We start from the raw sequence: 20,331 nt of genomic DNA, 5'->3' as shown, positions 1-20,331 counted from the left end.
AACGGTGTGTATGGAGCAAAATCAGGCTGACAGCAGGATGTACAAGAAAACAGTACGCAAAAACAGCTCGATCAAGGTGTGAAGAGACTCAGACGGTAAGTGGATTGAGGATTCAGTATATGGAATATATATCCTTATGATCTTCACACATCAAAGGTTTTAGACAAATTAATGGCTCACATACAAATAATACATTTTTTCATGTGGGCTGTGTTCAGTTATTAAGTGACTTTTAAAGTCTTAATATTGCAAAGGAATTTCCAGAGGAAACTTAAAACAAGAAGTGGCAATCCTATTCCTGGCATGACTGTCCCATTTCATTTTAGCATATTTGTTGGATTTTAGTAAGCATCCTCTAATAATGCAAAGAGACACGGCTAGTCCAGAATATTTCAAATGGAAATATGTTAATAACCATCAGAGCAGCCAGGAAAGCCAGAGAGCCAGATTTATTACAGGCAGACTGGTGAGAGAAAAGAGGTAGAGGTAAGTTTTTACATCATGTTGAGGAAATGAGTTTAAATTTTGCACAAAAATCAGATAGGCCCAGTTGGATCTGAAAGGATCAGTTGGATCTGAAAGGAATCCAACTGTTGGCAAATGTTTAAATAAAGATACGATGCTACTGTAATCTACAAGAGAATCCTTCTGTGTTCAGAATATTTAATGGTCACTTGTACAGGACCTGCTAGTAAACTTTTTCTTTTTTTTTCCTTTTTTGGGGATGGGGTTTGAGGGTTGACTCAGGGCCTTTGCACTGAGCTACATGCTCAGCCCTTTTTTGTTTTTGAGATAGGGTCTTCCCAAGTTGTCCCAGCTGGCCTTGAACTTGCAATTCTCCTGCCTCAGTGTCTCAGAGTGCTGGAATCACAGCTGGGTGTCACCATGACTAGCTTGATAGTAACAATTTTAAAGCCAAAATTATTCATTGAAGGTTTTTTGAAGTTCAGAGGACTGAATCTAGGGTGTAACATATTCTAGGCAACTATTTTATCACTGAACTACATTTCCAATCCCAATTCTATTTCTTTTTTAAAACAAGTATGACCATTTTAACCATGCATTTAAACAGGCCAACCATTTTTTCTTGTTGATACTGATGATGGTCAGTAAGATTTATTTTATATATATATATATATATTCCCCCCCACCCCGGACATTGTGCATTGAGCTACATCTCCAGTTCTTCAGTTTATTTAGGTATTTTGTTTTACATTTTTGAGGCAGGGTCTTGCTAAATTTCCTAGGCTGGTGTTGAATTTGCGATCTTCCTGCCTTAGCAATTTCTTTACACAAAATTAATGGTTACAATTTAATTCTAATATGGTAAAGGAAGCAAGTAGAACAAGCAGGGTTGAGGAAATTACTTGGGAGCACAGTGCCAATGCACTATCACTCAGTTTGGCAGCACTTGAAGTAAGAATCAAAACTCTCTGATGAATACACTTAGGCCGTAGATACTTTGTCAGGACCACATTAGAAGATGTATTACCATAATGGAGTAAACACCATTAAGAAATGCTGAAAAAGGAGCAAGACAAATAGGATAAAATACCTGATTTGGAATCTTTAAACACAGATACAACATGACGCAGGAAATTAGTCAGCTGTTCAGCACTCTTTGAATTTTGATTTTTGGGTGTGATATCTTCATGGCACCAAAGTGGACCAAATGCCCTTAAACAAAACACACAAAATGTCAAAGATATAGTGGCTGTTCTGCATTTTAAAAGCCAAATATGAAGTTCTGCCTCTAAGGGTAACATATATACATAAATATATATGGTATTAATTAATTAGGGCATATATTTCAGTCTTATAAAGATTTGGAGCACACCCAAAACACACTTAGCTAATTTATGGAGACATAGACTTTTTTCTATTTCAAGTTAAATTTATTTATTTATTTATTTGGTACTGGGGATTGAACTCATGACCTCACACTTGCCAGGCAGGTGCTTATGCCACTGAGCTAAATCCCCGGCCCCTCAAGTTAAATTTACTTAAAAAATTAAAATCTTCTTTTCCAGCAGACAGTGTTTGGCATTTTGGAGGTGCTATATTTTCTTTGTTAAGTAAGAGATATAAAATGTTAAATAAAAATGTATTTAGACACAAACACATTATTCACACCTTAGCATTTGTAGACGTGAGGATTTTATCAGGATCACATAAAGTTACCAAATACTACAGAATGAAAATGACAACTTGACTGTTCTTGTCTACTTGGTTTATAATAGTAGGAATGAGAGGGAGCCAGGGAAGAGAATTTCTGAGAATAACCTTTCCCAGCATGTGGTATTAGTCGGTGGTGACAATACCTATGCTTTCTACAAACAGCCAGGTCTCCGAAGTATCCTGTAAGAGCACCCAGCCTGTCCCTGGACACTGTCAGCAGTCTTCCTAAGCTTCCTGTACATTAAACCCCACATTCAGCAGGGAATACTGCAGAATCATCTAAATTATTGATCAAGAAAAGAAAAATTTAATTTTTTTTGGTGGAGATATTAGGAATCAAACTCAGGACCTTGTGCTTGCCAGGTAGGCGCTGCACTGCTGAGTTATATCCTTGGTCCCCCAGGAAAGAAAACATGCCTTTTGCACTGTTTGCAATGATGCATTAAAAAGAAGAAAGATCATACAAGATATTGTATAGCATGTATGCAAACTAAATTTCCAGGACTTAACTCACTGAAAAAGGTAGGCACACCTCCAGGGAAGCATGCCTTTTACAAATGATGGTCCTCAGGGTGCTAGAAATTCTGAAGCTTGAACAGAAAAATGGTTAACTAGAAGAACTAGAATACTTGAAAAGACAGAAGGCTTGCAGTTTTCCTTGCTCTGAGGTATGATGGTTTGACATTCCTTTTCACAGGCCATTTCCGTCCAGCTTCCTACTGTTCCTGGTTTCTGACTCTCCATTACAAATGGTTCCCTGAACCAGATGGACAGACAGTGACCCCCTTAGCAGCTACTCCTGGATGACTGTGGCTAATATCCTTGGTTTCCAGAGGGAAGCTCTTTGCCAAGTCTCAGAACTCCCAATTCCTGGCAGCTCTAATGGATGAAGACAGTCATAGCTGTGCAGGGTGCTCCTGCCCCCATCTGCTTCGTCATTTATACCTAGAATTTCCCTGCCTATCAACCACCACTTGTGCAATCTGAGATGTCTACCGGTGCCTGTCTGCCTCTTACGCAGACCTGCAGCAGATGCAACTTAGAAGAGAAGACAGGCATTTGTAAGAACTCCAGGATCACCTTGCCATCTGTGTGGCTTAAGTGTTGGCATTTTTTTCAAAACTAGCATCATGATTCCCATCTTTAGTACCTGGTTGTTAGAAACTCAATGAGCTTGTTGGCCTTCTCATCTGTCTCAGCGGCTGTGTCCACATCTTCTACCTCCTGGGTCATCTGCGGGAGGTTCCCACTGCTGCCTCCCAGGCTAATACTGGAGGAGGTGGAACTGGAGCTCAGCCCCGAGTCTGGCACTGGGGAGGACTGGCCCTCTCTCAGGAAGTCAAAGCCACCTGTGGGGAGGAGAAGGTTAAGATGGGATGTGCTAGGCAGGGCGGTGGTCAGCATGCTTAATGTAGCCTAGGGATGATCGTGCAAAGTTTCAGGGAGAAGATGCTAGACTAGGCTACTGTAATGATTAAACAGGACAGGTTTCCTTTGCTTGTGGAGTCAAGTGCACTGCAGGGTAAGTAAGTGTCTGGGAGAGTGAGTGGCTGTTTTCTACTCTCGGGTTTTAGTTGATGCTTTCATAAAAGAGAGGTATGTACGTATTCTATGCATACATAGGCCAGGCCAAGACATAGTTCTACCATAATGGGTCAACCACCAACTGTATAGTAAGCCAGTCATTCTTGGCGATTAGAGTACCTTTTTTTTTTTTTTTTGAGACAGGGCCTTGCTATGTAGTTCAGGCTGGCCTTGAACTCACTGTGTAGCTTACAATTGCCTTGAACTCATGGTGATCCTCCTGCCTCAGCCCCGAAAGTGCTGGGATTATAGGCATGAGCTGCCACACCTGGTAGGGTACTTGTTTTGAAGACACAAGTTACTTAGTAACTGGTGAATAAGTTATATTTGATGTTTTTAGTAAATATGCGCAGAGGTTTAAATATGTATGCATGTGTACATATACATACAAATAACATATGCAGGACATAACATGTGAGACATATGTGTAAAACATAATGTCATACACACACATATGAATTGAACACGGGGCCTTACACTTGTTCAGGGTACTCTACCACTGAGTGATATGTCCCACCTCCTAGTAATACATTTTAATTAAGTATATTGAATTATATTCAAAGAAATAGGCATAAGCAAATACTATCATTCTCATTACATACTGTACTTTGTTAACAGTCTACATCTTTGACTATGCTGTGGGTTTGAAAATGTATATAGGCAAACACTTCTCTTTGTAGTAATCATAAAAAGCGCATTGTCCTGGTGTGTCTGACAGATGTGTCGAATCAGGAATCAGGAACCCTGGGTTAGGAACCTTCGTTGCATACCACGTAATTTCAGAGTCTTTGTAATTCTTTGTGCCTTAGCTTCCTATTGTAATATGAGAGTAATAACCTTCATCACACAGGTTTTTCATGTGCATTTTAAAACATCTACAGTTGAAACCAAATGTTCAATAATTACTTATAAGAGGGAACATTTTCCATCATCTGTAAACCTACTCCTGTGTGTGACAGATTCAATCACTGTAACTATCTGCTATCTGTCTGTGTACATTTTTGGGGTAAATTCCTAATCTAAATTATTTTATAGCACACGAGTCACATCATAAATGAAAAACTGATACACTCAGAGAGACACAACTTGACAGACATTACAATTTTCTCATCCTATGTCTACACCCATGTTCTCAGGATTTCAGACAATTAGAAGTCAATACAAAACAAACACACACACAAAAGAAGACAGGGCATGGTATGCACGCCTGTAATCCCAGCTCTCGGGAGGCTGAGGCAAGACGATCACACAAAGTCAAGGCCAGCCTGGGGTACACAGTGAGTTAAAGGCCAGCCTGAACTACATAGTGAGAGTCCATCTCAAACAAACAAACAACCCCCCCAACCCCAAACAACCAATTAGAACTCTTCAGAGTCATCTATCATAAAAAGAGTTCTGTGTTTCTCAAAGGCTACTAATGGTGCAGCGTGGCTCAAAATAAAGAGTGTAATCTCAGGTCAGTGGGCTTTACACGTCTGAGTTAATGCTGACTTCATATTTGTTTCAAAAAAAAAGTTAACCTCTGTTAGAGTCAAGACAGTGTTGAACAGAAGTAATAAATACAAGGCACAACCTCTGCAATGGAATAAAGTACCTGGCGACATGTGAAATCCTATGCCATCTCTAGCACCAATGTAATATGTAAAATGGTTAGGTAAAAAATCCTGTGAGCTAGTAATATTCTTTAAAAATACTTAAAAATATTTCAATCACTAGCTGTTTATGGTGGCACATGCCTGTAATCCTAGCAATCTGGGAGGCTGAGGCAGGAGGATCACAATTTTGAGCCCAGTCTGGACAACTCAAGTGATTTAGCAAGACATTGCCTCAAAATAAAAAATAAAAAAAAAGAAAACACATTTCAAATGTTATTATTCTAAACATAATAAAGCCTTTTAAGAAACTTTATGTGGGGAGCTATACTAATGACTTCTATGGTAAAAATCTAATGGCCACTTTTTATAGCTTAATATGCACAGCAATTTCTTGACTTATCTAATATCTTCTGTTCCTATTCCTAAGAAGAAATTTTTGGTTTTACAACATTAGTATTTTTTAATAGGCTCCCATTAAATGGTGCCTTGGAGACAACAGTCAGTCATACAATAAAGTGAAAATTCCTTCAGAAGAACGAACTAGAGGACACACAATAATGATCTGCACCCTGGCTGTAGCCTGCTCTTGGGCAGAGGAGCCTGGATCACTGTTTCTTGTTCTCCCATTCTGCAGCACTACAGACTGATGATCTTCATCCATGAATGAACAGGTCAACAATTATAATAAGGAAAAAAATATCTTTGAGAATATTCAACGTGGAGAAGGCTCTTTCGAAGCCAGTTCCTATCAAGTGAAAAGGTGCGTATTTACGGTGTTACTACTATCGCTCGACAGAGGTGAACAGGGGTTCCACTGACACCCCCAGGCATCTCCCCGTTTGGGACTTTGTCCCAGGCTGCCAGCCGCGTCTCCTCTTGTCACCTGTGTAGAGATATTCCGGTTGATACGCTGGCTGCACGGTTAGAGTCTTCGCTTCACTCATCTCTCGGGTCTGCAAGAGTACGGAGGCAATGGTGTGAAAGCTGCTGTTGCAAGACAGGGCAATCAGGAGGTGCAGCAGAAGCTTTTTGCTATGCTCAAAGACTTCAGGCCGGTAATGGTCCAAACCTGGAACAAAACAGTGGAATCTCTGAGTGCAAACCAGTGTCAAGCTGAGTTAGATTCCATAGATGATGAAGATCGCGAGATACGCAGGAGAAACATGTTGAAAGAATGTTTAATGTTCTTTAATACTGTTTGGGTTACTACCATAAAGACGGTGGACTCAGGAAAAATAAAATGCCTTATTTCTTAAATTAAAGCATTCTCATAAAATGCTGATGGGTTGACTTTTCTTGACCTTTCCCCATCATTTTATGTGGTTCATACTCCTTTTTCCTGTGATGGTCTGCTCCCTGGATCTCCTCGTTACTGAAGGATCATAATGGTACCCGCCTCACTCTGACTGGCTTCCAGCTGGCTCTCCTGCCCGTGTGTGTCTGCAGCTCCAGTATCTGGAACTGAGCACTGTGTTCCACATTGCTTTCTGCACTGATCGGGGCTTTAAATTTATTTCCTAAGTCAAAGGTCCTCAAATCAGCCTGACTTAACTTGGATATCATTAGAGATATAGCATTAATATTATTTGTAATATTATAGAAATATAAGGATTTCAAACAATGACTGATCAAATGCAATTCGTAGAGTAGATAGCACCAGAAGTCAGCAAATGATGGAAGAGACCAAGGATTTCAGAAACGAAGCCAAATGACAACAATATAAAAGGGAATCTCTATGGATTAATGCCACGTTTCTGCCTCTGTTGGCTCCGATTTCGCTTAGGTTTGGTCTTACCTAAGAAGACAGCATGAAGTAACAAGGGTAGATGAAGAGCCCAGTCTTCTCTTACACTATGGTCCACCACCATCTCCGTCATAAAGATCACAGCGATATTGCACCTAATCAAAGAGATGATGAAACTGACGCCACTTGTGCTAAGGACAGGAACGCATCACTGGGTCATCAAGTCACAGCTAAATACAACTGTTAAGGCTTCCTGAAGGATTATGTTCAGACTTATTCCACAGAAAGACTTTAATTTCTGGCCTGGCACAGAGCAACACAAGAGGAAACATCAGTGAAGCTCCTTACATAATAGATAGTTGACTGGTCACAAGATACTAGGAGCTGAAGATGAGAGGAACTGAAGACATGTCTCTTTCTCCAGGTTATGTACCATCTAAAAATTATCACAGAATGCACAGCCATATTAAGATTACATCAAAGAAAAATTAAAAGGGCACCAGATAGCTTTTCACATTGGTTAACGTCTGACCTAACTGCTAATATGTGGGAGCTGCCACTCGAGTCAGGCCTGGTTCCACAGGCTCAGGCCATTTATTTGGGGAGACTTGGAATAGTTCTCCTCTTCTCACACAGAGGTACAGTCAAAGTGGGGCTGTCTTCCCCACACCGGCACATGTGCTCACCTGTGGAGGGGCCCCCGCGGTGTGATGGTCTCCGGCAGATAGTCAACCAGCGGGGCCCAGCACCCTCCAGTGCAGGGCATTGGTAAGGGCTGCGGCTGCTTGGTCTCTGTAATAGTCAACAACCAGCCCGTGTAGGGAGAGATCGGGTCACCTGTGGGGTGAGCAAAACAGGCATGGTTTATTTTTTGGAGGAGATTTTTATTTCCCCTTCTTGGTGTTTTTAGAAAGAATTCTTACAAATGCATGCTCTCAAAAAATAACTTTCTAATTGCTCAATTTGGTGAATACGAATTACATGATCAAGTGGCCTAGAATTACTTCATTAGGTAATTACTTGATTAGCTATTACTTGGGTAACTAATTTACAGTCATACGCTATACAACAAAGAAAAATATGGATAAAAAGAAAAGGATATGTGAATGCCCTTCGCCATAAAAACTTCCTCTTCTAATAATCTTCCTCATCTTTTAAAATGCCTGATTTTCAGTTTGCTCAGGGTGAGAATCTTAGAGTCAGCCGACTTCTCTGTCACATCCCAGTCCAACTTACTGTCATGGCCACAGTAACACATACCCACAATAAAGAGATTAGGAACCAATGGAGCACTTGGCTCTATCAGGCATTGTTCAGTACATACATACGTGAACAGTCCAAAAACAGGTATCTATCATCACTCCGATTGTATTGAGGGGAAACAGAAGTTAATTATTGTCAACAAATTCCAAGTATTTGTGCCTCAAAACATACCCAGCTTTGGTCGCTTTCCCCAGCCACACTGCTCCTTTTGAGTGTGCCACACCCGCTCCTGCAATGGTCCCTGCGTCTCCCCGCTCCCAGCCTGGTCCTTCCTTGCTCTGTTCCACAGCGCAGTCTGAGCAATCCTTTTAAAACAGCTGTTGTCCCGCACTCCCCGGTGGCTCCCCTTTGTACTCAAAATGAAACCCCAAATCTACACCATGACCTTATGACTCTGCAAGATCTTTTCTGCTCTGGTCATCCTGGTTTCCTAGCTGTTCTGTGACCAGGCTGACCTCTGTCCAGCCTTAGGACCGTTGGCTGCGATGCTCTTCCCCCAACAATAGCTTGATTTGATTCAGCTCTCTGCTTAACCACCTCAAAGCAGAGAATTCCCCTGACTGCTTTGTTGAAGTCCACCCCATCCTGGCCTTCACTCGGCCTTGGACCTCCTCCCTCAAACGTCTGCTCCCTGCATCCTAAAGTACAGTCCTACAGAGTGGGGACATCTCTATTTTGTTCCTTGGTAAGGGAATAGTGTCTAACATTCGGTAGGGGATCACTAAATATTTGATGAATGAATGGACTTTATCAACAGTATCTTTCAGGTAAGCATGAGTTTCCTGGAGTTACTTCTTGTAGCGCTCCCAATATAGGCCCTTGGCATTCAAGACAAACACTTCTGCGGGGGCCATGTGGTAACACACAGGTATATGATTTCAGACAAGGTGGTTTAATTCTGAGACACGCTTAATATATTAAGAGGAAGGATATATCACATTATCTTTACAATTCCTCCCCAAATAAAGTTTTCTTTTTTTTGGTACCAGGGATCAAACTCACTTCTGTGTGCTTGCAAGGCAGGTGCATATGCCACTGAGCTAAATCTCCAGCCCAAATAAAGTTTTCTTGATTGCATTTCTGAAAGGAGCAGGCGTCATTGGGTGGTGATGTGTGAACATCATAGACTGTATTTCCACAACCTTCGGTGGTACACCTACCACCATTGAGGGTGTGTGGTATGACTCCCATTGTTTATGGGGCGTGCCACTGACCAGCAGGTCGATACATGGTCAGATTGTGGATGATTCAATGCCACTGGTCTTTCTAACGTGCCAGCATTGCTCTACACCAGAGGTGGCAAACCTTTGACATGTGCATTATTGTGCTTTTCTTTTAAGGCAAAAGATGTTATTGTATGAGTTGTTTTTTCTTAACTAAAACTTCAGTATTGCAGTGTTGGTGCTTTGTGATAAGTAAGTGGGTTCTGAGTTTGGGCTCTGGGTCTCTGAAAGGTTTGCCATTACTGTTTTACTCTGTGAAGATTGTTCACAACCATTTTAGCATAGACAAAAGACCTAAGCAGTAGCACTACTGACTCATCTCAATTCTCAACCTCAGAAAGTTACTCAATTTCAGCAAATTAACTTCTTGGATGATTGTCCAGGATCAATGAACTGCAAAATACATACCTAAGTAACTGACCACTCTTTAAAATAACACTTTAAAGGAAAACAACAAGACTATAAAGAATGTTTAAAAATCACAAGATTTCCATTACGAAAGAAATTCCTATGCTTAGTTTCAGTGTTATTCTCGGGTATTTATCCAATCAGTGAACATGTGCTACAAATGATGGAAGTGGCCTAAGTTTGGTTCCCTACAGTCAGCTCTAAACCACTGAGAGATTCACTGTGAAATCAGATCCCATTCTGGGAGAGCACATCCACAAAGCTTCAAACTTCAATCCATTCTCAACCTAGTCTCAAAAACTAAAATGCAAAAATTATTTTTATTATTTACTTAGTCTTTTGGAGACAGGGTTTTGCTATGCAGTTCAGGCCTGCCTTGAGTTCACTTTGTAGCCCAGACTGGTCTTGAACTCACCAAGATCCTCTTGCTTCAGCTTCCTGAGTTCTGGAGTTACAGGTGTGTACCACCACACCCCATTAACATTATTTTCTAATGAGATAACAGCCTCTCAGCAACTCTCCATCACCAGGGAAAAAATGCCAGGAATATGAAAATATGGGGCTGGGTAGTAGTTTGAATCTTTATAACTCTGATCTGTTTGCTCTGACTTTTTTGGTTTTGTTTTAACACAGTGACTGTTCAGCAGCACAGTGGAATTAAATGATTACTTTTTAGTAATCAATTAAGGATAATCAAACTATTCCTTTTCCATTCTCTGACTATCTGAATTCCGTCTGAAAGCCACAGCCCACTGATACTTACTCTTGTCCTCGTCGTAGGATCCTCCAGAGCTATTGCTGTATCTTGATTCTAGGCGCGTATGGGCTCTGATAACATTGCTGAACCTTTGGATACAAGAACAACCATCATGAAATAATAACATGCATTTATGTAGGCTGGTGCTCATAAGTAGATACTATTAGTTAGCAGCTGATTTTTCAATAGCTAGTTCTAGTGATGGTCTTTTCTTAAAGGATGAATGTAACAATTACACTGAAATATTTCTTTTTCCCTTGAGAGGGCCAGTCCCTTTCTTGTGATAACAAAAAGTCCAAACTCAAAAGATAACAATTTTAAGGCTAACATTTTAATTGAATTAAAAAAATTTTAAAACATGCTGTTGTAGCTTGGCATAACTGATGCCATCTTGAGCCCTGCATTGAACTAGTGTCCTGTATTTGACCCAGGAGAATGGAAAATTACTCAGGGTATAAGTCCCATGAGAAAAGCAGAATGAGCTATACCCACAAGAGAAAAATTAACCTGCCCAACAAAAGAAGCAGGATACAGGTGTTTCTAACAGGATGTCTTTCTGTGGTTCTTTGTTTAAAAGCTTTGTAATGTTCCAGTTCAGGGCCACTTGGTGAGACTCTGAAATGGGTCCATGCGAGTGGTCATTGAGCTCAGCTAATTAAATTCCAAATTTATCACTTTGGCTGCTTGGACTCCTAAACTGTTTACAAACCCACTTCAATGCTTTGGAAAGAAATGGGCAAGATGTTGAGTAATGTTACAGGCCATGGCAACAGGTAGGAATTCAGTAATATTTGGTGAATTACTGAATAAGTGAAAGCGGGTAGAATCAGAAACAAACAAAATAGGTTTTTTTTTTTCCATCTTTTTGAGATAGATTTTCACTGCGCAGTTCAGGCTGGCCCTGAACTCACTTTGTAGCCCAGGCTGGTCTCCAATTTGCTATGATCCTCCTGCCTCGGCCTCTCGAGTGCTGGGATTAGAGGTAAACACCACCACCCTGGCTTAACAAAATAGTTTTATCACATATTTTAGGTTATAACCAATTTAAGGCTTCCCAAAACACAGTCTGAGAATGTTCAGGAAAAGGTACTGGTTATGATAGAATCATATGATCACAGAACGCTTTTCTGGTCTCTCTTCTCTAGTAGTTTGTTGAAAAACAAGTTGATGGATACTAACTTCACACACGTTATGTAATTTAATTTGGTGGCGCATCTTTGAGATCAGTATTATTTGCTTTACAAATGAGGAAACTGAGGCTGAAGACACACAGCGTGTCGTGTCAACTATGGGCAAAAAGATGGCGGTGCTGGGGCAGTTTTGGTGCCATCCTGTCTCTGAGGGGACACAAACACGATTTTAAGAGTAAGTTCTTAAAATCTGAATCGATGGATGTGTCGGTTACCCTGACCTGATCACTACACAGGGTATACGTGTACTGAAACAGCACACTCTACCCTGTACATGCATACAATTACTATGCACCAATTAATAATAAAAATGTATTAAAATAAAAACAGACAGCTTTAATTCCCTAGCTCCATGACAGTGACCAAGAATTCATCTCCTTGAGAACTCCGTTTCCACAATTGCTAAAAGGGAATAATAATGACACTTCATCTTTTATTTTACTGTGGTTGCTTTAGGGAACTAAAAGGAAGGAAAAATGTTTGTTTTTTTGGCTGTGCTGGAAGTGAACTCAGGGTCTCCCTCATGTTAGGCAAACACTCTTCTCATTGAGCCATATCTTGGGCTGAAACAGCATTCTGTATCTTACATAAAGTGATACACAGCAGGTTTTATCCACTTAGGATACATATAGCCAGACAAAAGAACTAAATGTGGGGACCAGGGGTCTCATGGGCAGGGAAAAGATAGGATGAAGGCCTCACTGGACTTTAAAAGTTAATGGAAAGACTAAGGGCAGCTAAAGTGGCTTACTAGAGGCTGCCTCTGCCTCTGCAGATCTGGTTCAAGCAATCAGAAAGACAAAGGCAAGAAATTAAACTCAGGAAAGTCCCAGGCATCCTGATAAAATAAATCCCTTCACTTAATCCTTAAACCTACACTGCCTCTCCCTAAACTCCCACCCATAATACAATGCTAGCCTCTACCAAACAGGAAGGATCACGTGATCAGAAGAAATTCAAGGAGGGATGTTATACGCAGAGTACGCTGAGCCCGGACATTGTTCAGAGACAAAAACAGGGATGAACCAATTCCCCGTGCAGCAGTCTCCATCAGGAGGACAGCTCTCTGCCACATGGCACTGCTGAGCAGGGCTGAGTACGGTTTTAAACAGTGCCACGGGGCCCGGCAGGGGCGCACTGGACAGGAGATGGCGTTTCTTCCCTTGTTCTTTTTTGAGGTAGATCTAAAGGAATCTTTGGAAGAGTATATGAGGCTGAGAAGGGGGGGAGCAAGAATTTTCCAGACTCTCTTTTTTTCTAAGGAAGATTGAGACTATGTATATAGCAGAGTGTATACTTGGCAAAAACAGTAAAAAAAAAAAAAAACCTGACTCCCCACAGTAAAATCTTTACTCTTCTTTGTTTTTTGAGTTGGAGAAACTAATTTGGGGCTTCAATCCAAGAGGAATTTCAAGGATTAAGTAGATAATCTTTAGACATTAAAAGCTGGCATCTTAAGTAAATCATGAAAATAGCTTGATAAAGGAAAAAATAGAAGGATAAAATGCTTTCTAAGTTCTGCCTTGCTGATAGCTCACATTACTGCTAAGGGGACTGTATTAGTAATATTCTAATGTGTACTAAGGGGGCATCAGTTTGGACGGCAGTGTAGCTCAGTGGCAGAGTACACACCGAGGGTGCACAGGCTCTGAGGCCAATCCCCAGCACCAACAGCCCTCAGATCCCCCCAATCTATCAATTCAAATACATATTATCTACTCTCTGTTCCTGTGACAACATGGTCATAAAGTAAGTTTCCGCTCATGCTTGGCTGGCTGCTTTTAGGCCTGGGGCCAGGCAGGAAGCTTAAGCCTGAAGGGCATGGTGGAAGATGGCTCCTCACCTCACAGCAGTCAGGAAGCAGAGTGAGGGAGTGAGAACCCGCCAGGAAGAGGTCAGGAACGCGACACAGAACCCACGTCAATGCCCACTGCCTGCAATGAGGCTCCACCCATTGGATTTCCATCACCTGCCAATAGTGCCTTCAAGTTCTGATGTCATCAATGGATCAGTCCACCGACAGACTGAGGCCCTCACGATCCACTCACCTTCCAAAAGTCCTACCTCTGCCGTGCTGGGGACTCATCCTTCAGCACGTGAGTTCTGGGTGTCACTCTAGACCCAAACCAGCACAGCTGCCTATGAAAAATCCTTTCATGAAACCACAAATGTGTGTAGGCTTTTATGAGGCTGCCTGCATGAAACGATTTATGAAGATCATTTCTGCATACCTGAAATATTCATATAAATTCTACTTCATAAAAATATGTACTCATTTTTCTAAGTCCTCAGAGTTCAAGGGAACTTTCTATTAGTAATTTCTAGTGAACTAAGAAAACTTAGGGAAATACAGGGCAGTTAAGAAAACATAAGGTTATAAACTTTGCTACATTTTTCTGGTTTTGTTTTTGTCTCGGGTTCTTGAGGTTAGGTGACCGTTAGCTCTGGAGGTGGTGGTCTACTGACAGGGAATCCTGCACTTCAGTCCTGCCATGTTCTACGCTCACGATGAAATCCTGAGAATAGTTGGGAAGCATCCTGGGGCACTTTTGACTGAATGAATTATTTTTATTATTTGATTCAGTACCTGAATTTGAGAGTGTCTCATCTTGGTTACTAATTTCTCAAGTGAAAAGGCTTATTATTCTTCACTATTCAATGCTAAACTGAAGGAGTATCATCCTAACTACTTTTTAATCTGAGTCTCATGTTTCTCTTTCCTGCTTTATGTCCTCAATATTCATAATGAACTGCAGGAAAGAGGGGTTCAGATTTTATTTACTTATGTGTAGTCCAGAGACAGTGAGAAGACAAGGACATGGGCGAGAGAAACAGCGCCTATAAGACACTGTGCAGGGAAAGGACACTTTGTCTAGCAGCAGTAGGTGGTATTCCTGGCTAACTGAGACATGCAAGGCAAGAGTGGGAGCGCATGATGACTGTGGAGGCTTGAATGTGGTTGTCCCCCAATTTCATGCAGGAGTTTAATCCCCTAGGTTTTATGAGAATGGTATTGAGAGGGTGGCACCTTAATCCCACAATTATGTTTAGAGGTAGGTAGGGCCTTGAAAAGTAGATTAGATAAGGTCATTTGGGTGCCGCTCCATGACTGAATCTGGTAGCTTTGTAACAGACAGGGACAGAGACGGAGCGATATGGGGAGACAATACACTACGTGTGAGTTCAGCTTCGGGTGGGGTGGGGTGGTTTCCCAGACCACACGTCTTGAATTTCAGTCTCTAAAAATATAAGACAAAAGACTTATTCTAAGGTATTTCTTCATAGTAACAGAAATCAGACTAAAACAATGTTTCATAGAACTTACATTAGGACAACTACTCTAAGAAATTATTCAATAATCAAGTTTGAACATTTCACATGATAAATCCCTTCTAGCTCCAGATAATTTGTGTGCACTAGCAAAATAATTAGTGTTTTTTTAAGCCTTGGGGCAAGTGGGATTCAGGCACCACAGTGGAAACCCTCTTTATCTTCCTTTCTCTTTTTTTGGTACTGGGGATCGAACTCACAACCTTGCACTTGCCAGGCAGGTGCTTACAGCACTGAGCTAAACTCCTGGCCCTCTTTATCTTTCTTTTCTCTGACTTTGTACAGAAAAATATTGTTAACTTTAGGGATATACAGGGCAGAATTGAAAGTCCATTTTCTAAGAACAAAGAAGGATTTCAGTGTGTGTGTAATTTAGAGTAGGAAACCTCACAAACTTGTGTAGATGCTTTGGTACACACTACTGCTAAGCCAACTTTGCACACACACCAACCTTTCATCAGATTCCTTTAATATCTTGTTCTCCTCAGCATCTGGGAAACTGTCCTGGCCGGCAACCACTGTATTGCTGCTGGAGGTGGTTCCTGTGGATGGGATCAAAGGATACTTAGCAAAAGATGCAGCAGGGTCAGGTCGAAAGTCAACCATAGGGAAGGACTGACTGCCTGTAAAACCCTGTGCTAGCAAAATTCCTCATATCTTTTGCACAATTTCAAACATTCCATGACCTCTTAAGCCAACACTACTGAACCAAGAGAATTCTTGAAATATGTTATGGTCAAACCAAATGTCTCCACTTATAAAGAGAGGCTACAACCTTCTAGAAACGTTTACTGCCTAGCCACTTAGGTATATGCTTACTTACAGAGGCTGGTCTGCAGTTTCTGCTTTAGTGTTTCTGTTAGCTTTGTACCAGAAATTTAAGGCTAATGAAGCAAGACCAAGTACCCAAAGCTTCTGATGATACCTAGATTAGTGCTTCTCTGTAAAAATACTGCTCTGGCAGCTAAGAGTAGAGTAAACAGAAGACATAAGAGATCAGAGGAGGAGAAAAATTTACAGGCAGTTACAGTATCAGGTAAATGGGAAGGAGGCTGGCTAGGATAGTATGTACTTCATGAAACGCTGCTTGCTGATACTAATTTATTGAAAGTGATATTACAGCTCTAGGGCAAGCATGTCTTCCCCAAAATGCTAGGGACCTGGAGTAGTTCAGATGTTGGATGGTTTTTGGATTTTGGAATATTTGTGTAAACATGAAATATCTTGGGGACAGGACTCAAATCTAAGTAAGAAAACGATTTGTTTCAAATACACCTTATAAACACAGGCTACAGGTTATTTTAAATAATTTTATACATGAGACAAAGTTTGTGTACCTCGAAGCATCACACTTCTGGCATCATGTCAGTGCTCAAGAAGTTCCAGATTTTCTGATTAGGGAGCACAATTTGTGCTCTTTTGGGTATCCTAATACATCCTGGCAGAGGATTAAGCAAGTGACTGCCACAGGCACAAGAAGGAGGGTAGACATGATTCCTAATACTACAGCACTGGCTTGGGGTCAGCCGGAAGTGAAAAGTTCCACTTTGGGGAGAAGAGGGCCCACAGTTCTCCATCATCCTTACAATCATTGCCCCAACCCAACAGTGCCTTAGAGTGTAAGTTACTCTTAAGCCATTTTCAAATGAGCATATCTACAGGAACTTACAAAAATGAACAGATACATCCTCATACCCTTTCAGTGCTCCACATAAAGGGAAACCCAGAGACCTAAGGCAAGGCGCACGCCCAGGCACCCCGTCCCTACCGGAGGCTGCTGCAGAGGCCTTGCTGCTGGCCGTGAAGCGGTAGAAAGGTGGGTTGTCACAGTGCTGGACTATGGGGTTCACTGGCTCGGTCTGCTGGAGCTCAAAGAGAAGCTCTTCCATGGTCTGGATGGTGTTATTACGGCATAAGTATACTGCCACCTTTTTAATCTGAGCAGAAGGAAATTAGTAAGTAAACAGGGGATGTTTGCTAGAGCCCACAAACATGCTGGGGCTTGAAACACTTGCACTTGGGTAACCTGTTATCATTCAAGAACATCGTTCCAACAGGTGATATCTTGGGCCATCCTAGGATGAGGAAGAAATTTGGTTTAATATGTGCCATAGTCTCAACACTCTGGAGCCTAAGGCAAGAGGATTACCGCAAGTTCAAGCCCAACCTGGGCTACACAGTGACTTCAAGGCCATTCCGAACTACGGAGCAAGACCCTGTCCAATCCTACCCTCCCCAAACAAACCAGAACCAAAAAATTTTTTAACCTTGCTACACAGGCAGGTCTGACAGGAGTGTGTTGTGGAAGCCTCACCGTTTCTAACAGTTTAATTCAAAATATGTACCCTTGGGGCACAACGATTCAGTCTGCACTCAAAACTTGCCATCAAAGGTCTTATCTTCAGAAAGAATTCTGTTTATACAAGCCCTGGGAAAAACTGCTCGCTATTTTTGTTTAAGAAGGAATCTGGTCTCTCTTTATCCTCTTTTCCCCTACAAACAAATGAGCTTTAGCTGTTTTTAAAGTTTAGATGTTAAAAATAACTCTGAATGGATGCTTTGCATTACTGGAGCCTCCAACCTGAGGCACATGTGGTGTGCAGAGGCCTGTGAGGCTCAGAGCAGCAGGAAGGATGGCAAAATCTCCCAAACATCACTGGCGTGGACGTGCAAGCGAGTTCCCGGTTCAAAACGCTGCACTCTGCTGGTCCTACCAACTTCAAACACGAACGTAAATATCGGACACCCTTGCTTACCTTTTCCTGATCACCTAAGTTTGTAAAGAAAAATCAGGATTCTATTTTTTTTCCTGCTTCAAAAACATCAGATTGTGTATATAAAAATATCTTTATTAGTAATAATAAAGTTTTATCTACGGTCGCTTATAACTGGCACTGATGTTTATAACTGTTAGAAAAATGTCTACTCCTTAATTCGTAGGTTCCTGTGTCCCCACGTTTAGAGCTAGGGGATGACAGCAGTCACTATCTGAGACTGCCTACATCTTTGAGGCAGAAGGTGATACGTGGACAAACCCTCAGAAGAGGACCATGCCTGGGGAAACTGGACAGCTACTGTAACTGGAGCTGAGAGCACCTTCTACCTTGCCAACTGCACATGGACGCCCCACCAAGGAAGCCTGACACACACTTACGTAGGGCAAGAGTATGGTGTCACTGCTGACCCCGCACAGACTGATCAGGAACTGCAAGGTGATCCGTAGGTTGTTGCTCCATTTCTCGTTGTTGGCTAATGCATTCCAAGCATTTTCCATTTCCGGCCCAGGAACTTCATCTCCATACTACAGCAAATGACAGATGTGTGAAAATTATAAAGATGCAAAATGCTTGATAGAAAGTGGCTTGCTCTGATGACAGTGTTGTGCGAGCTGAGTTTACCTTGGCTGTCATGTACATGAGGTTATTCAGGACCAGTAACGTAGCTTCCGGGGAGCCCCAGCCATTCCCTTTCAGCCCATGAGAGGTGGTCACTTCTCCTTCCCGGTCCTTGACTTCGTCGTCCGGGCTGCTGGGGCTTGACCCCGGGAGGAGGAGCCTGCTGTCCACCAGCTCAATGTTGTACAGCCAGGGCAGCAGGTAAGTGAGCATGATCTGACGTCCATTTGGGTGTGTTGTGGGGAATCTCTGGCTGACCTCTAAAGTGAATTGCAGTGAGAAACAGCCGTGGGTTATTATTCTCACCAAGACAGACTAAAATACAAACATCAACTTACTGGTTAAACAATGCTTTCCATTTATGCCCATGCCTGGAATTCTGTGCAGGAAAGTACCACAGCACTGCCAGGGCAGCGCAGGCTTGGCAGAAACGCAGCGAGATGCAGTTCATATCCACTGTTAGCGGCAGAGATACGTCAGAGCACACAAAACAAGGGACATGGAGTCAGAGGATTTGTTCGCATTCCCCTTCCATCATAGTCCCGCTACATGTGACTCTGAGATCCTTATTTAAACCCTTCCTCACGCACACACTGAGGCCATCGGGCTGTTAGGGGCCATCAGGCTGCTGTGAAGGTGTAACCACAATGCCCTGAGAAAGGTCAGCAGAGAGTCTGTCATCCAGGAGGCTGCTCATCATTGGCGGTTAGGAAAGGTCTAAACATGATCATTATTTTCTCCATCACCCAATGGCTTACAAGGTGTCTTCCATGAAATCTTAGCTGTTAAAAGTGAGCTGTGGAGCCCCAGTTTATGGATGCTCCCTGAAAACGGGGGAGCCTGAGTGAGGAGGTGGCTGCTGACTGCTGCGCCCTACTCTGTGAGACACACAGGTCCAAAGGGCTCACCCCCCAGGCCAGCTTAGCCACCCCACCATTATATTCGCTGATGGCATTTTTGTATCATCTCATTGTTAGAGCATTTAACTTCATCATCTGAATAAACTTTGTACAGAACTGAGAGGCACAGCTGATAAGCAACGAGGCAAGGGAAAAAGTGACACATGACATAGGATGGCACCAAACGTTAGGGGTTTGGTGGAGGAAAATGATCTCTGGTCCGAAAAACTCAGGATACTTTTAGGTAAAAGAGCTAGACTTTGGAGAGGAGAAATTTTTTTTTTTTTTTTTTACCAGATCAAGAGACTCACTACAACAGCATAGAAATCTGTATATTTTTTGTAGCAATGATCACCTTCCAATACATTACATAATTTGCCTCTTGATTATGTTTATTACATTTTGTAGCATGACACAGCATCTGTCTGAGATATTCCAAGAACCTACATCAGCACCTGGGTTGCAGAAGTGTTTTTAAGCAGAAAAGAAAAAAAGAAAATACCAAAGATCTGGGAACAATCCCTAGCTATTCCTTCAGAAACAAACGAAACAAAACGTGAGATCACGTTAGCGGGATGCTATATATTTTTCCCAGCTCCTTTGGGAAGGACTTGAACAACTTGTCTGGCTACTCACAAGTAATTAGGTCATCTAAAATTACATGCAATAAAAATCTCACCACCACAAGGTTTATAATAGTATGGGCAGTAAAAACAAGAGTCAGGAATCTATTATAGTCTCTTAATTTTTTCATGTTATTTTAAC

General features: G+C 41.8%; 1 protein-coding gene across 8 annotated transcripts in view; it reads right to left on the bottom strand.

Moving 5' to 3' along the window:
- Positions 1–20,331, bottom strand: part of Fry (FRY microtubule binding protein) — a 418,719-nt gene that overhangs the window by 63,107 nt on the left and 335,281 nt on the right. For all 8 annotated transcript variants that reach the window (XM_063232589.1, XM_063232590.1, XM_063232585.1 and 5 more), the window contains 10 exons: positions 18,671–18,927; positions 18,427–18,573; positions 17,041–17,209; positions 15,724–15,814; positions 10,759–10,841; positions 7,788–7,938; positions 7,153–7,256; positions 6,241–6,426; positions 3,329–3,527; positions 1,556–1,677 (listed from right to left, as the gene is read on the bottom strand). In XM_063232589.1, coding sequence (XP_063088659.1) covers positions 1,556–1,677; positions 3,329–3,527; positions 6,241–6,426; positions 7,153–7,256; positions 7,788–7,938; positions 10,759–10,841; positions 15,724–15,814; positions 17,041–17,209; positions 18,427–18,573; positions 18,671–18,927 — 1,509 coding nt within the window. The remainder of the gene's footprint in view (positions 1–1,555; positions 1,678–3,328; positions 3,528–6,240; positions 6,427–7,152; positions 7,257–7,787; positions 7,939–10,758; positions 10,842–15,723; positions 15,815–17,040; positions 17,210–18,426; positions 18,574–18,670; positions 18,928–20,331) is intronic.

This window comes from Cavia porcellus, unplaced genomic scaffold (genome assembly GCF_034190915.1).
Source record: "Cavia porcellus strain 051 isolate PalLab524CR breed Dunkin Hartley unplaced genomic scaffold, mCavPor4.1 scaffold_21, whole genome shotgun sequence".
NCBI classification, from domain to species: Eukaryota; Metazoa; Chordata; class Mammalia; order Rodentia; family Caviidae; genus Cavia; species Cavia porcellus.
Note: the sequence above shows the minus strand (reverse complement) of the source record. Positions and strands in the feature narration are given on the sequence as shown.